This window comes from Camelus bactrianus, chromosome 18 (assembly GCF_048773025.1).
Source record: "Camelus bactrianus isolate YW-2024 breed Bactrian camel chromosome 18, ASM4877302v1, whole genome shotgun sequence".
Lineage (NCBI taxonomy): Eukaryota > Metazoa > Chordata > Mammalia > Artiodactyla > Camelidae > Camelus > Camelus bactrianus.
In genome coordinates this window covers 27,483,668-27,500,624 of record NC_133556.1, presented here as the reverse complement: position 1 = coordinate 27,500,624, position 16,957 = coordinate 27,483,668, and the positions used below count along the sequence as shown (strand labels likewise).

The 16,957-nt window shown below is 54.9% G+C and overlaps 1 protein-coding gene, 1 long non-coding RNA gene and 1 other non-coding gene across 4 annotated transcripts; 1 reads left to right on the top strand and 2 right to left on the bottom strand.

Moving 5' to 3' along the window:
- Nucleotides 1–711: 711 nt before the first annotated feature.
- On the top strand, nucleotides 712–9,082 carry RAB26 (RAB26, member RAS oncogene family). Of its 2 annotated transcripts, XM_010949882.2 has the most exons (10): nucleotides 713–868; nucleotides 2,199–3,268; nucleotides 4,289–4,399; nucleotides 6,848–6,889; nucleotides 6,977–7,043; nucleotides 7,244–7,296; nucleotides 7,671–7,736; nucleotides 7,837–7,893; nucleotides 7,984–8,060; nucleotides 8,172–9,082. In XM_010949882.2, exons 2-10 carry the CDS (start codon nucleotides 3,074–3,076, stop codon nucleotides 8,272–8,274), a joined length of 771 nt encoding a protein of 256 aa, XP_010948184.2. In that variant the 5' UTR covers nucleotides 713–868; nucleotides 2,199–3,073; the 3' UTR covers nucleotides 8,275–9,082. The 2 variants fall into 2 exon arrangements, with proteins under 2 accessions (XP_074202623.1, XP_010948184.2); XM_074346522.1 differs by having other exon boundaries at nucleotides 712–868; nucleotides 7,837–8,060.
- A 258-nt stretch (nucleotides 9,083–9,340) lies between these two features.
- LOC123615292 (uncharacterized) lies at nucleotides 9,341–16,821 on the bottom strand. Its single transcript, XR_006722886.2, has 3 exons — nucleotides 16,529–16,821; nucleotides 14,530–14,867; nucleotides 9,341–11,131 (listed from the first exon to the last, which is right to left on the bottom strand). It is a non-coding gene; the product is annotated as an uncharacterized LOC123615292 (long non-coding RNA).
- LOC123615302 (small nucleolar RNA SNORD60) lies at nucleotides 16,397–16,479 on the bottom strand. The gene has a single exon (XR_006722896.1). It is a non-coding gene; the product is annotated as a small nucleolar RNA SNORD60 (small nucleolar RNA).
- Nucleotides 16,822–16,957: the final 136 nt, after the last annotated feature.

The window sequence follows — 16,957 nt, the reverse complement described above, 5'->3', positions numbered from 1 at the left end:
GCCTGCAGATTCTGCCTCTCCTGGAGGTTCCCTCTGTCCCCATTATTTCCCCATGGATTACTGCAATCCTCCTCAAACTCATTTCCCCATCCCCAGGCTGCACCATCCACCGCCTCCTGGCCACTCCCTATATTCCTAAAGCAGTGCCCTCTCTCTGTTGCCCTGCTCAGAAACCACGCATGTCTCCCTACTTCTCACTGAACACTTTCCAAGCTCCTAGGCAAAACATTCAAATTCACCTTACGATCTAGTCCCGTCCTATGTTACCAAATGGAATACCTCCCATTTCCTCCAAGCACCTGGACCACACTTTGGCCTCTTCTGCTCAAAGTTCCTACCTACTGGCACTCCAAGCCTGCACATATTCACTCTCGCCACCTGGCAAGTTTCTGTATCTCCACTCCTGTTGGACTCCTGCTCAATCTTCAAAGCCCACTGCAAATGCCCCTGCTCCACAAAGCCTTACTCTCATTACTTATCACATTAGTCTTATTTTCATTGCATGTTGAGGCATGTTCTGCCTTAAATCCTCATTAGCAATGACGTGTTCCCTTGAAGTTGGGCCCGTGTTTCTAACTCATATTTCTTTCACCAATTTAATTGTTTATTGAGGCCTGGAGCCAGCTGCTAGGGATATGACAGTAACCAAGACAAGCTGCTTCCTGTGTCCAGAGAGCTTACATTCCAGAGGGTGAGACAGATGGCAAATAGAAGAACCAAGAGACATAATGATCAAAGATTAGGAGATCTGCTGGAAGGCAAGAAAGGCAGGCGGGGTGCTGTGACCCAGGGACCCAGAATTCCCTCTTTTCAAGAGCAACCAGAGACCTGGATTTCTACATACTCTCCTAATTTTAAAGGTTGCAAGGTAAATTTTTTCTCCTCTGCTGCTCTCAGCTTCCCTCCTTTCCTAGCTTCTCACTCTCTCTAGAATGCCTGCTTCTCTTCTTCCTAGTTACCCCACCAGCACTCCTCCCCCAACTTAGGGTGCCCTACCTGCAGCACCACCCCTAAGACACTCAAACTCCTCTGTGGCTCCAAGGCCCTGGGCATGCTCTGGCAGCAGCTGGCAGGAGGATATCCGCAGGGAACCCACTGCCTAGGATGCTGGGGTCAGTGAGTATTGGCTAGCTGAGATCCTGAGCCAGCCACCCTGAAGTTGGCCTCCTGGAGGTGAGACACCTGGAGTCCCCAGGGCCACAGCATTGGGAACCCAGCATCCCGAGGCCTCTGTAGACTAACTATACATCTAAACATCGGCCTGGAAGAAGTGGGGAGCCAGAGGAGTGAGACAGGAAAGGAGGTGGAGGGCCCTCAGAGGACTTCCTCAAATTGGCCCCCCTGCTCTGATATGGCCATGAGGGATAGGTCTCCACCTTTAGGGAACCCCTGGGCAAACCCTGCCAGGGGACATTTTATGCTCTCCGGAGCCAGTTCCCAGGTACAAATCCTGGCTCTGCCACTTCCTGGCTGGGACCTTGGACAGCTCCCTCCCCCTCTCCAGGCCTCAGTTTCCCATCTGAAGATGGGGAATCATAGCAGCACCCACCTCACAGAATAGTTTTAAAGATGACATGTACCTATCACACAATGGTGCTTGGTAAAGGGCAGCTTTCCACAGCCTCTCCTGTGCAGGGCCCTGCCAGGCCCTCTCGAGGAATTGCTTTGCTGAGCAACATCCTTCCATCTATGTTTTCCCAGACCTCTGAATCTGAGAGGTAGCTTCTGCCCATTGTAATTATTTTGGCTCTGGGCATTGCCAGCTGAGAGAGCTCAGGCCTCTGAAGGGCCCAGGATCCTGGTGACAGCTGTCATGTCTCAGGCCGGAGGAGTACAGAGCAGGGGTGCTGCCCTTCGTCTGCACCTGATACTCCCAAGCCCTAGGAGAGGGGCATCTTGGCTTACCACTCCCAGGATTGCAAGACCAACTCAGCCTCATTCTCAAAACCCAGAGCATCTTGGGTGGGAGTCCTGGTACAGAGCCCCAGGCAGCCCAGGTAGGGAGCTGGTGTCAGGCCCTGGAGAGGGGTTTGGATGATCAGCAATTGGAAGCACTAGAAAGTTAAGGGGCCAGCCACAGCCCAGCCCAGGGGCCTCCGATCTCCTTCACCTCCCAGACCCCCGAGGGCAGAGCCCCAGGGGAGGGGACCCTCAGAGGGCAGGCTGCTAGCTGTGACACTGACTTCCCTTTCCCCAAGGATCCTGAAGCTTCAGCCCCGCGAGCAGAATCTGCGGGGGAGAACGCCCTTCAGGCTCATCCCTGCCGCTCAGCCTGGCCGCTGTGTCCTGTCCGTGATAACCAGCTGTCAGCAGAGCCCTAAGTGGTGGGGCGCACCCGGGTTTGTTTGCCAGGCTCGAGTGTTGGAGCTTCGTGGACCCGCCTGCCCTGGAAGAGAGTGGGGCGGTGCCTCAGCAGGCCAGGTGGCATCTCTGGTTGAGAAGGGACAGAACGCCAGGGTGCCCACCCCATGCAGGCCCACTGCCTCACTGCCTCACTGCCCCCACCTCAGGGCACTTTCCTCGTCCCAGGCCAGGAGGGGATCCAGTGGAGGTCACTAGGCAAGGGGCAGCGCGGGGCAGAGTGGCGCACAAAAAGCAGAGAAGCTACAGAATGCCGGGTGCTCCGTCACCCAGGTCCACCGCCCCACACCCGCACCCAAGCATAGACTCAGCTATGGAGCTGCGTCGCGGCGCCTAGGGCGGGGCGGGAACTGCCCCCAACCCGGCAGAGGCGCTGAGATCCCGCGCACCCAGCGCAGAGCCTGAGCCTCCTGACCCCGCCCCAGGGGCGGCCAACTTATTAGCATGGCCCCGCCTCAGGCTGGCCATTGGTGGCGGCGGCGAGAGGCCTGTCCTGAGTGGCTGTGGGGTTGTGGGGCGGCGGGGGCGGGGCGGCGCTGAGCGGGGCGCCCGGGATGCCGCCGCCGCCGCCGCCGCCGCCGCTGACCCCGCCGGACGGCTTCAGCTTCGGGACCAGGTCTGACTCTGAGGGCGCGGGGAGCAGGGCGGCCCGGGGGGCGGCGGCTGCAGCAGGAGCGCACTGAGCGCCCGCCAGCCCGCCAGCCCGCCAGCCATGTCCAGGAAAAAGACCCCCAAGAGCAAAGGAGGCAGCGCGCCGGCTACCTCCGCACTGCCCGCAGCCAACGGGCCCCGGCTGGTGCGCCCCGGGACTGCGTGCCCCGGCTCCAAGACGTCGCCCAACGGGCTCCTGCAGCAGGGCCAGTCTCCGCTTGGCAGCGGCGGCGACTTCTACGACGTCGCCTTCAAGGTGAGCCGAGTACCCCTAGCCCCATGCGAGAGCAGCAGGTGGCGTCCGGCCCGAGCCGAGCGGGGAGGGGGGTCGCGGGAAAGGGAGCGGGGCCCTGCGGACCTTCAGCGCGGAGCTGGCTCCAGCAGCACCCCGCAGCTGGCACGGCTGGTGCGGTGCATCGCACGCACACACATACACAGCTGTCAAACCTGGTCTTGGGATACCCAACATCTGGCAAGGCCTGCCCCCTACCCAGCTGGCTGGGCGGGACAAGAGGTCTTGCGGAAGTCAGAGCCTGGCAGGTGTCCTACTCCTTAATACTCCTGCCCCCACCCAGGCCCGTCTCATCATTTCCCATATGCTGTGTTCTGTTACCTCCCAGGGTCTTTGGGTCTCCTCTTTTTAGTGGGAGAGACTAAGAACAGCTTTGCCAGCTGGGTGGGGAGTGCTAGGGCCTCTTTCAGGCCAAGGCAGAAGCTATTATGAATTGTGGGGGACTGGGGTGGCAGGACCATCTTTGGGTTTTGGAGATTTTGGCAACAGGCCAGGGGATGGGGCGGGGGGGAGGCCTGACTGCTCCTCCTTGTCCACAGACATGGCCTCGGCCCCTCCTCACACCAAGATTTGACCCTCATTTGGCAAATTCCTCTAGAGTCTTACTGGGATTGGAAGAAGCCTCCTGGCACAGAGGCCTCTCAGGAGGTCCCCAAGTTCTGCTCCCCACTAAGCCCTAAATGCTCCCCTTCTAGATCACGCAAGGTGTCCAGGTAGCGCCCTGGATGTAGGCAGCTGCTCCCACACCCCACTGATTGAGATGGGCCATTTTTCAGTACAGAGGGGATAGAACCTTCTAGAGGTGGAAACTGGAGGCCCAGGCCCTGTGTCTCCCCCAGGCCCTGCTGAACCTGCCAACCTAGGATACCTCCCTCTACTCCTGCCCCTCACCCACAGCCCCTCTATGATCAGGCCAGCTTTGGGAAGACTAGATACCTTTTGGGCCAGTCCCCAAGTCCTGTCTGCCCCTCCTTCGTGCCCCAGGTGATGCTGGTTGGGGACTCGGGCGTGGGGAAGACCTGCCTACTGGTGCGCTTCAAGGATGGGGCTTTCCTGGCAGGAACCTTCATCTCCACCGTGGGCATCGACTTCCGGGTAAGAGTGGAGGCTGATGTCTCAAGCACTGACTGGGCCCATCCATGCCCTGGGCCCTAACACCAGCTCACTGGGTTTTCACAACACCCCTGGGCATTTGGTTCTCCATTATCCCTGTGGCACAGACAGGCTCAAGAGATGGAGCTGGCTCCCACGGTCAGTGTGGTTGAGGTGGGACACCTTAACCACCAAGCTGCCTGCCTCCTGACACCCCAAGTGTCTTGGAGACAGGTGGTGGCTGTATCTGACTGAAGCAGAGATGATACCCCTGTGCCCAGGACTGGCATGACCTTGGGGGCTGTATCTTGTGCCTTGTGGGGAATGGGTGCTGGTGCCCCTACGGTGGTGGCTATCAGTGGGAACTCAAGATCCATATCCACTCAGGAGGACAGCATCACTGTCACATTGTATAGGGGGCCCTCAGGTGCCGGGTGGCCTGCCCAGGACCTAGAAGACAGGTGGCTCTGGCACTCAAGCACACACCCTGTCCCAGAGCTGGGGAGAAGTCCCTGCTCTTGGTTGGGTGAGGAGACTCATGGGAAATGCTCCCACCTGGCTGCTCTCCCCTGCCAAAGCCAATCACCACCTTATCCCCTGCCAAAGAGCCATGTCCTGGGGTCCTTCTGAGGGGTGACCCTGGACTCTTCGCTCCCCAAGAGCCACTCCAGCACCCCAAGCAGCCTGTGGAGTCACGGGGGAACGATGGTGGCCACAGCCCTAGGCCTGTGGGGCTCTGGCATCAGTCTTAATTCCGCGTGCCAAGGTGCTGGTGTGTTCTCAGCAAATCCCAAATTTGCATTTTTCTCACCCTTTAATTAGACCCAGTCAGCAGAAGGCTGGGAGGGAGGCCCATTGGGGGACTGGGAAGGGGGGTTCCCTCCAGTCTGGGGAGCTGCTCTCTGCCCTGTGTGGGGAGGAAGAGCCCCTCAAGTCCTCTCAGGTGAAGTAAGGGTTGAAATACCAGAAGGGGGAGGTGTAGGCCTGGCCCTTTGCCTGTTCTGGCCTCACCTCCCCGCTTCTCACTTCCCTCTTGGCTCTGGGGGCAGGTGGTGAGGGAGGTGAGGCTGTGTGGTTCACACCCCTACTCAGGGTGCCGGGGAAGGCGGGGTGTCCTCCCCAGCCTTCCTGCAGCTGGGCAGATGGCTGCTCTTGGTTCCCAGGAGACCCAGAAGCACCCTGACAGCAGGAGCTCAGCAAAGAGGGAGGTGGTGAGGATCCTGCCACCTGGGGCCTCTGCTGGTGGTTAGCAGCCCCCTGCCCCCACCCTGGCAGATAGGAACTGGGGTTGGGCCCCTCCCTGTCTCTAGTCTTGAACTGGGAGAGCCCAGTTAGGGAGCATCGCCAGCCAGCAAGCACATATCAAACATCCACTGGGTACCAGGCCAAGTTCTGGACTCTGCTAACTGCCTTGGGCCCCGTCCTCAGGGAGCTGCCTGCTGTCTGAGCTGGGAGAGGGGCTATTAAATCACAACAAACCCTTCAGCCCTACTCTGGGCCAGACTCAGTTCTCAGTGCTTTGCATATAGTAGATCTGAAAGTAACTGGAGCAGTCATACAATGGGCACCCTGTTTCTCTCCATTTGTGGGTGGGGAAACTGAGGCAGAGTGTTAGTAATGGGCCTGGGGTCACACACTGGTCAAGCACGTGGCTCTAAGCAAAAGGAGCAGCGCGTGCAGGGCTGTGAGAGGTGCCTGTGGCCTGTGAGAGGGGCTGGGGCAGGGCCTTGAGGCCTATGAGCGCAGGGGTCTGCATTCTGCACTGAGCACAGGGGAGAGGAGAGGTGTGTAGGGTGCAGCTGAAATGGGAAGTAGGCACAGGGAAGCTGGGCACCAAGGAGAGGAGGGCAGCTGGGGTGAAGGAGAGCAGGGGGAGGGGGCTGGGCTTCAGAGGCGCTGTGGGAGGTGGCACAGAGCAGCAGGACTCAGTGACTGATGGATGGATGGCGACAAGGGGCCCACAAGGGCAGTGGAGCTGGTGGGGCTGTGTGCCAGGCCTCCAGGATGGGCAGAGGAAGAAACACTTGGCTCAGAATTGGACACAGCAGGCCAGGGAGGGTGGCAACCTTCAAGTCCATCAGGATGACCATCTGAGCTGGAGTGGCTTGGGCACCCTCCATGCACAGGTCACCAGCAGGAGGTGTAGCCGGTATAGGGGGAAATCTAGGTGGACTCTTGGACTTAGATCCAAGTGGAAGCATTATTTGCAGGTAGAGTGCAGCGAACCAGGAGGTGGGCATTGGAGGCAGAGCCCAGCCAACTGAGGGACCCACAGGATAATGAATTCAGGGGCACACCAGGGGCCCCCTGGCATTGCCTGCCTCCCCACCCTATCCTTGGCCCTCCCGTTGCTCCCCCCTCCTCTGATGGAGGGTGGCATGGGTCTAGCTGCTGCCTAGGATGGTGCATTTGGCCCTGGGCCCTCACTGAAGCTGGCTGGTTGTGTTTCAGAACAAAGTGCTGAATGTGGATGGCACGAAGGTGAAGCTGCAGGTGAGGGGTGACTGGGGGGAGTTGAGGGTAGGGGGCACCTGGAGGGACTGAGCAGCCCTGACCGCTGGACCATACCCCTTGCCGCAGATCTGGGACACAGCCGGCCAGGAACGGTTCCGCAGTGTCACGCACGCCTACTACCGTGACGCTCATGGTGAGCTCGTGGGCATGCAGCCCCAGGGAATTGGGGCCATGCTCTGTGGGTGTTCTGCTCCCTAGGCTTCTGCTTGGAGGAGGGTGCCCAGGGTGTGAAGGAGGCAGAAGCGCCAAGGGTGTGACATGTGAGGGTGTGGGTGATGGATGGGGAGCCGCCATGGGCTCCAGGGGGTATCCTCATTTGCCCTCTGCCCCCAGCACTGCTGTTGCTCTATGATGTCACCAACAAGGCCTCCTTTGACAGCATCCAGGTCAGTGGCTTCCTTCCTGGTTGGGGTGACAGGTCATAATGGAGCTTGACCATAGATGGCATCAGGGTTCCAGAGTTCTGAGGGCCCTACTGATAGTGGGGAGGAGGAAAGAACCCTTCTTCATGGCCCAAGTATGGTGGCTCAGGTTGACCGTGAGCTGCAGGGGGCCTGAGTGACTTTCCAGTTCAGCAGCCCAACACCTGAGATAAGGTACCTGTTGGATTCCCTCCGGAACAGCACACAAGGAGCACTGGTTCTGACCCTCTTAGCCAAACACTGAGAGGCACCCTGTGGCACCCTGTGAGGTGTCCTGGAGGGGCCAGGGGTTGCTGGGAGCACTAGCTTCCAGCCTGGCCTCAGCTCTTCCCGAACAGGCCTGGCTGGCAGAGATCCAAGAGTACGCCCAGCACGACGTGGTGCTCATGCTGCTGGGGAACAAGGTGGGCACCCCAGCCTGTCTTCTCTCCCCTGGCTCTGCAGGGGGGAAGGGTGGTAGGGAAGTGAACCCGGGGCCAGCTCTTACCCAGACTCTTGTACCAGGTGGACTCTGCTCAGGAGCGTGTGGTGAAGAGGGAGGATGGGGAGAAACTGGCTAAGGTGAGTTGGGGTTTGCAGCATGGCCAGGGGGTGCCCTTGAGGCTTCAGGGCTGGGGCTGTCCCCATCAGTCTGCAGCTGGCTGTTTGCAGGAGTACGGGCTACCATTCATGGAGACCAGCGCCAAGACGGGCCTTAACGTGGACTTGGCCTTCACGGCCATAGCAAAGTAAGTCCTGCCAGTCACCAGGAAGAATCGCCCCCCCCCGCAGACCTAGGGTCTGAATCCCTTTGTTGGAGGCATAGGCCACCCTGTTCCATGGTCATCCCTGCCCCACAGGGAGCTGAAGCAGCGCTCCACGAAGGCCCCCAGCGAGCATCGCTTTCTGCTGCACGACTATGTCAGGAGGGAGGGCCGGGGGGCCTTCTGCTGCAGACCCTGAACCTGGCTGGGCACAGCCACTGGGGTATCCTTCTGGAAGGCTGGACAGAGTCTACATGTCCCTGATGTCATCACCCAGCAGTCAACCCCAGGGTATCTGTTTCTAACAAGCCCACATCTGGGCAGCCATCTAGACCCTTGGTCCCAATAAATGGGCCTCAGGAAGCCAAAAGGTCCACAGGCCTCCTTCACCTTCTCCTGCCTGAAGGCCTTGCCATCAAGGCCCTCACAGAAAAGCAACCATCTTCTGCACCAGATGGGCCCCCACAGTGTATAGACTGCCGGGTGCCTCCCACCATGGCACTCTGCTGCCCCCTCCTGGGCACGCCCAGCTCTGAGGAGCATGCATCCAGTGCCTAATTGCCTAGAAAGCCATGTCTTCTGTTGCATATGCTGCCCAGGAAGGAAAAAGCCTAATTCCTGTCCATGCCTGGGGCAGCGGGCCTCACTGCAAATAACATCATGCATCTGTGCTCCAAGGACCAGAGCGGCCTGCTCATGGCCCACCCACTCGGAGGCCCCGGCTGCCAACAGGGTCTTTCACGTTACCTTGGAGGATGCCAAGGCTGTGGCTTTGTAATGCAGTGAATTGCATGTGGGAAGTCACAGAAATGTCAGGGAAACTAGGACTGCCAGCCTTCACCTGCTGCCCAGGGTACCGTACTGGGCCCGGCCCACAGCTGAGGCCAGTGCTTGCTGCGGTCAAGCGAGGGGTGGGCAAGGAGCTCCACCTTGTACTAAAATCTTCAAGTCAAGTCTTCTGAGAGCTTTTGTTTCTGGTCCTAGTGAATAAAGTTGTGTCCAGTGGAGTGCCTGCCTTGTCCATTGAAATAAAGCGACTGTTCAGGTCCTGTTACTTCATGGCCCACCCCCAGGGCAAAGGCACAAAAACTTATTTTTTGGCCTCAGGCAAAAATAAAGAAGGCACTCCAAATAGGTGGGAAGTCACTGGTATGAACTTCCATCTTCATGCCTCTACCCCTTACTGAGGACTGCCCAGAGATAAGCCAGTCATCCCAAGGAGCCCTCTGGGATGCAAACAGGTGTGAAAATAAAGACACATGTGCTCTGATCAACTCACTGCCTTTGCTTTATTAAGCTCTTCAGATATGGACTCCCACCTGACCCCCAGGCCCCTGGAAAGATGTAGACTTACCTCAAGGTCTTCAGCCAGGTCACTGATGGCTCTGACATTAGTGGGCCATGTAGAGACCTTACAGGGCCCAAAACTTAGATGGGATCTTGCCTACCACCCAAGAATTCTCAGTGGAGGCAGGAAAGGGAAAGTGCTCCAGAGGGAAAACGTCAGCTAAGGCCAGTCAAGACACCTCCAGCTCCCGGCTGGACCACAGGGGCTTTTACTGGAGGGTTCTGCCGTCATGTCTTCATTCCAGGTGTGCTGGAGACAAGTTTTCCTGAGCCCTTTTAACGCTTCTCCTTCCACTGAGTCCAGCCCTGTAACAAAAAACTTTGTGGGGAAAGAAGGAAGAAAAAATGCTGGGCTTTCTATCATGTTTAGAATCAAGGCGCCAGCTGCAGAACAGAAAATATTCTCAAGGGTCTAGGGAGGGGTGATCAGGCAGGCTTACTGACCCTGGCTGATTAGCAAATGCCAGGCTGTTTTCAAAAAAAGTTGTTTCTCTTACCCTGCAGCTGGCTCCTTGGTTTCAAGGACATAACCCCTCAACAGAATGTTTCTATCCAAGGACATAGCCATACAAGATATTTTATGTTCCACAATGGCTGCATCAATTCCAAGGATACTCCAGTATCTTTTTGTTCTCTTTCCCACCAAAGTTTTAGGGCTGAGCTCCACAGGAGGCAAGAGTCCACAATAGAGGCTGACTAGCACCACTGAATTAATGACAAGTCTTCCAGTAACAGTCTGACCAGGGGCTGGCGCTGTCTTGACCTGGAGAAGGGCTCCCTGCTTTATAGTGTTTTCCCTTGTCTGAATATAAGAGTTCCTTTTCACTGTCCCTCTGCCTCTAGTGAAGATTTAAACTGGCAGACAAGGACCCACACACTTGATGGGCTTTCCAATTTGGTCTCTGTCCGCTGACTAACTGGTACTTCTGTTAATAAGCCAAGGTGAGTCCGCCTAACCACTCACCTTCCCAAGACTCCATACTTGGGGAAGTGAGCTGAGATGTCTATTTTCTGTAGGTTTTTCCTGCTGTATGGGGGCACTGGCCAGTCTAGCCAGAGTAGAGGTCTCTATCTGTTCTGTTCAAAATCTAGATAATCTGACCCCAAGGTGGGCTTCCAACCACACAGCAACAGATTTTATTTTGAAGTTGTTGGAGATGATTTGAAATGAAGTATTTTAAGTAAGCATGGTCCAAAAAGTAGGGCTAAAAGGGTAGTCACAGTGGGGCCAAGAAAAGGCAAGAGCCAAGGCAGGCATGGGGTCATCACCAGCCAAGTTCCTCACCCGTTTGTTTGCTGCCTGTTCCAGCAGGCCTTTCATCTCTTCCGGCACCCGCTTGTAGTAAAATGTTCCCTCCTGGCTTGCAGTGAGATCTAAGGCACCATGGTTTTGTAAGACCATGGCCACCAGGGCACTGGGATTGGCTAAAGGTCTGGGCAGTATAGCTAGCTGAGAAAAGCATGCAATCCAAGTCCTCCTGTGGCCAGTCCTGCTAGACCAGGAGACCCAAGAACAGTGGAGTGAGGGGCTGGCTCTATTACCTGGCAAGTGTAGACTAGAAGAAAAGTACTGTTGTCCCAAATTGTCTGTGTAGTAACATATCCTTAATGAGGTCTTCATCTATCCTACTGGAAGAGGCCCCCAGCTGTGGGTCTAATTTAACTGTCACGTCGGGTGTGCCAGAGACCAGGTCCCCATCCATCTAGCACTGCGGACAGAGCAAGGGCAATGTTTAAGCTTTTAAAAGTGGTCCCTTGTGCAGCCAGGAGGAAATGGATGTAAGTGTTGCATGGCATTCAGGGCCTTATCCCGATAGAATACTGCGCTTGGACTCCCCCAACGGGGTGAACTTGGGAGGGGTCTGGACATTTGATAAGTTAACACTCACTGGAGCTTTTGTTTTTTGATTCAGGAACCAGGAAACCAGTATGTTAGGCCACAAAAGAAAAAACTGAGTAGTTAATGTGGCCCATGAGTTTTTTTTCCGGTCCCTGCCTCCTGAGTTTCAGCAACTTACAAGTCCCCAGGCCGTCATGTTTTCACATCCGTGAGACCTGGAAAGTGGCATGGCAGTTGGCGTTGGTCAGTTCCCCAACAAGCATTCCCCTTGCATGAGGGCTGTAGATATAGTGGGAAGACAGACTGGGGGGTGAGGACAAAGTCACCCTTACTAGCAGGGAGGTGGCCACTGTAGGACAAGCAGGCCATCCTCTAGCTACGTCTAGTTGTTTGGCGACAGGCTGGCCCAGTTTACAGGGCCTATCTAGTTTGGGTAGCCCCAAAGCTGGGGCCGTGATCACGGCTTTTCATTGTTCAAAAGCTCGGGTGCATGCATGCTAAGTCCCAGTCGAACCGTCCCTCTTAATTTCTCAGAGGTTTGGCTAGTTGGCCACAGGATGGGACCCAAATTCGGCAGAAGCCAGTCATACCAAGGAACCCTTGCAGCTGTTTTCAGGTTTGGCGGGATTCAACATTTTCTTTCCCTCACTGATGATGAACCCAAGTATTTTACTTGAGTACGGCTGATCTGGGCCTTTCCTGGAGACCCAGTATCCTCTTTTAATAGTGTCTTCCCTAGAGGCCTTGAGGGTGAGGCCGGCTATAAATAAATCATCCACATATTGTATCAAGGTGCTCTGGGTGTGAGCTCCTTCAGGTCCTGTCCCAAAGGGTTTCCAAAGATGTGAGGGCTGTCCTGAAACCCTACAGGGAGCCAGGCCCAGCAAAGTTAGGTGGATTATGGCAGTTAGAAATTCGGAAGAGGAATGTAGAGAAAGGCACCCCTTAGGTGCATTGAGAAATACAGCCCCCGCCGGGAACCTAGGCAAGGAAGGTCTACGGGTTTGGTACAACAGGGTGTTTTGGTATGACTGCCTCACTGAGCCCCCAGAGGTCCTGTACAAAAAGGTAGGAGCCACCTGGCTTTTTGACAGGTAGTATAGGGGTATTACAGGGGGACTTACAAGGTATGATTATTCCTAGTTGCTGGAACTTGGTAACTTAAGGGCCTAAGTCCCCAGAGGGCCTCAGGTTTTAGGTGGTTTCACTTCTTCCAGGCTTAAGATTAAGAATTTCTACAGGTGTGGTGTTTTGGGCAAACCTGGGCTACAAGTGTACCAGACTCGGGGGTCCCCTAGGAAGGAGGGTCAGAGTCTACCTGCAGGCAATCAGCCAGCCACTGGACAGAGGTCTCTTCCCAATAGGGGACCCGGACACTCCAGAATGTAGAGGAAGGAATGGGTTCCTTGCCAACTTCCCAACTTGCAGAGGGGTTTAGTGAGTTGGCAGGGTAGAGCTTCCCTTTCTACTTCTATTAACCGACCTGCTACCATCAAAAGGTCTCGAAGGGGAGTACAGAGAAGGCAGACCCCATACCCTAAAGGAAACTAACCTCCTTACCTTCTACACCCATGGGGGCTTCTCAAGCCAATAGGCGTCATTTCTGGTCAGCCATGACAGAGGGCCTGGGCTCAGGAATTGGCTGCCTTCCCTCAGGGTGACTGGGACATTCCCCTTCCCAGTCTCTGTCTCCCTTGCCACATGCACACTGAGTGTGCGGTAGCTACAGTGGTGTGTGGGGCTTAATGCCAGGTGGGAAGACCACAGCCCCAGTCTTGGCCTGCTAGTTTGCCAAGAGGCTTCTCTATCCTATCTTTCCGGGCTTCTCTTCCCTCCTTCCTTCTTCCTCTTGGTCGTGGTTCAGGAAGACCTTATTTGCTTCCTCCACCATCTCAGCAATGGGCGTCTCAGGTCCTTTATCGAGCTTTTGTAACTTTCTTCTAATGCCAGCTGTGGCCTGAGGAGAGAGCTAACAGGCCTTTACCCTCCAGGCTTTCTAGGTCAGTTAGGGTTTAAATTTTAAAAGCCTCCATGAATCTGCATATGGAGAGGGCTGGGTTTAGATGTGACCCTGGGTAATTTATCTTGTTATAGTTCATAGCCTTTGTGATCCCACGGGTCATGCCCTGGAGAGAGCAGGAAACAAAATAGCTAAGGGCCTTGTTGCCTGCCCCAGTGTTGAGGTTCCAATCAGGCTCAGATAAGGGTATGGTTTCTCCAGGGCCCAAATGAGCGTCGGCCTGTAGTCTCTCATCTGCCACCTTGAGCCTGGTCTAGGATTCTCCCCCTTTCCTCTTCATTGCAGACACAACTGAGTCAAAATGAACATAATGTCCCTCCAGGTAAGGAGGAAACTAAGTGTCAGGCACTCAAATTCATCATGGGACTTCTGGGGGTTTTCTAAATACGAGCCCGGCTCTTCTCTGCACTGGGCAAAGTCTTGCACTGACAAGGGCATGTTAACTCCCATGGTTCCCCTCACCCTCGGGCACTTCCCTTAGACAAATTTTTGCTTAGTTCAGCCGCTGTGGTGTTTTGGGACACAGCTGATTTTCCAATCTGAGCCCATGGGAGAGGGGGCACATGGCAGGGTGGCCTGTCCTGAAGTACTCTCCCCTGCCGTTTCTGACGGGGTGGAGGGCTCTGGGGAACTTTGGCATCGCCAAGGGGGGATTAGCCTCTGCTTTTGCCAGGACTCTAAAAGAACATTTATGAGGATCTGGGAGTGGACATTTCCACCTTGATCAGTCCTGATAGCCCCGAAATCATGGATATAGGGGACCTTGCCATCTTTGTTTTCATGTCTGCATTATAAACTGAACAGTATTGATGGCCAGGCTGCCAGAAGGGGGCCATCTTTCTCCTTCCTCTAGTGGGCAGGCAGGGCAGTCCTATGTGCAGCACTGAATTAATTTCTTTCTCTTTAGCCTGTCCAATTGACAGATTTCCCAGAGAGGTACGGTTTATGTCCCAATTATCGAGGGGCCTATGGCAGGAGGAATGCCTTGGTTCCAGGAACAGAAGGACCTTTCCTGATCCCAGGCCACCTGGTTGTAACTGTGCTGGAGGGTCTTTACTGGCAAGGACAGTTAAGGGAGCCAAGGAGGGGTTCTGATGGGGGAGTTAATCCCCATACAGCCCTCTAAGGTTAGAAGTCTTCAATTCTGGGCTCACCCCGAGAAGGTGTTATAAACCCAACTCTCCAGCACTTTAGACAGATACAGACTCCAGCCTAACCACCAGGCCCCTGGGCTGACGTTGACTTACCTAGAGGTCTCCAGCAGAGTCACTGACAGTCCTGATGTTAGCAGGCTGGGTAGAGACCTGTTATAGGGCCCAAAGCTTAGGAGGGATCTTGCCTACTACCTAGGAAAGAGTTCTCAGCGGAAGCCAGTGCAGGGGCAGTGCATACAGTTGCCTGATCCCTTAAGAGGGAAGGAAACTGACAGGAAGCCAAGATGGCTGATCAAGACAGCTCCAGCTCCCTGTGGGGCCACGGGGGCTGTTACTGGAGGATTCTGCCGTCATGTCCTCATTCTGGGTGTGCTGGAGCCAATCACCCTTCTTGAGTCCTTTTAATGCTTCTCCTTCTGTTGAGCCCAGCCCTGAAACAAAAATTCAGCAGGAAAATAGGAGAAAAAAATTAGAAAAAAATGCTAGGTTTTCTATCGTGCTTAGGTCGCTAGAATTGTAACCTAGAACGACCCTAAAAAGGTTCTCCTGGAACAGAACCAACCCCCTCCATGTTCTCTGCCTGCCTCTTGTCTGCAGGAAAACTTTAGTTTCCTAGGCTTCTCAGAGTTCTAAAGAGTACATTTAATCAGAGAAGTGAGAATAGAAAGGAAAACAGTCAAGCAAGACAATAGTAGTTTAGCCATTAAACAAAGTCAAGGAACTTTAGTTCCACCCCGATGTGCTATATATCCTTGGAGCTGTCTGGCAGACACTGAAACCCTCACCAGGCGAATTAACTACATGCTGCCCACAAACACGTAGACCCCAGACCGGTTGGTGATGTTAACTCCTGATTACCTCACCACCAGCCAATCAATAGAATGTCCATGGGCTGATCACATACCCCACAACACTCCTCTCTCACCTTATCTTTAAAACCTTTCCTTGAAAGACTCTGGGAGTTTGGGCCTTTTAAGCACTAGCTTCTTTGTACTACTTGCTCAGTGCCCTGCAATAAACACTGCACTTTCCTTAACCACAACCCGGTACCAGTAGATTGGCTTTACTGCATACCGGCAAGTTTGGTTCAGTAACAGAACTGAGGCAGGCAGGGAACTAGCAAACTGAAACTCGGACCCATCAACTAGAGACTTCTTGAAAAGTTTAAAAGTAAAGAGTCACCTAGAAGGAACAGAAAGTCTTTACTAGATCTAATCCTCATGACCACATTTTTTAAGGGTCTTGCTCAGTCTAGCCTGACCACATTGTTTTAGCTTGACTACAGTCTTTGAGGGTCCCTCGTTACCGGATTTTGTTTGTCCAGTGTTTGTTCCAGGGAGCAGAAGCAGCAGGAACAAGCAGTCAGTGGAAAGAGGGCAAGAAACACCAAAGACAGATAAAAGGACCGCATTTGTAATGGGAGAATTCAGCTGGCGGGGAGAAACAGACAGCACGCACTTGTAGGATCAGAAAAAACTGGCTTATTCCACACCGGTGCTGGCCCAGCAGAGTCACCTCCAAAGGCCGAGCCCCCAGCTCGGGCTTACATTAAGACCCCAAGAGGGGGAGTTCTTGCACTAGGTCACCCTGGCCTGCAGCTCCCCCACCCCGCCTTTCTCTTGGGTAATAAAGAGCAGCTTTTTCACTATATCCTATGTCTCCACTGTTAATCCTTTCACCGTACAAAGGCAAGAGCCTGCGCTTTGGGGTTTTTTTCCCCTCTTACGGGAGGCCCCTGTCCGCTAACAGAATCAAGGCACCAGCTGCAGAACATAACGTTTTTAAACGGCCTGGTCCTTCTCCATTGTTAATGATAAGCCACGGTCGGCAAAGCTGCCTCATCACCCCCGTCACTGAAAGTCAAGACAGCGTCCAAACGTAGACAGAAGCCCAACCCTGCCATTTCCGGCAAGACCTGTTTTCACCCCACAAGCCCTTCCAACAGGGGGAGGGAACCCCGAAGCCTCAGTCTTGCAAAATAATCAGACTGCATGTGCAGTTTTCATACGAGGTGTCAGAAATTAAAGGAATTCATCATAGGCTCGGAGAGGAATGGGGAAACCAGGCCTGGCCCAGTCCAGTTCGGCCTTACCTGTAGGAAGAAGTATATCTAGAAATTCAGGCTTCCCCGACGAAACTGGCAGGAGCGTGGGGAAGAAACGCACAGAACGTTGAGGACCAAAGAGGAGTTCAGGCGGAGGCTGGACCAGCGAGCTCGAGCTGACTGTGGGTTTGGGACACCTCCCTAGCCTCACTCGGCGAACACTTTCGCCCCAGATCGTGGGGCATGCAACCAGCAAAAACCCACATTCCCAGGTACCACCTGATCCCAAAAGACTAATGAAGCGTGAGGCTCGAGCTTTTATACAAACTGCCCACCTCTGCGATTGGGCGATCCCCGCGTAAGGATCTGCCTTCGCTTACTGCTGATATGCTCCGCTCTCTACTCCTCCTGCCTCCGCCAATCGCGCCTTGGCATTTCTTCTTGGGGCGGTCTCTCGAACCGGACACCCAAAGCTCC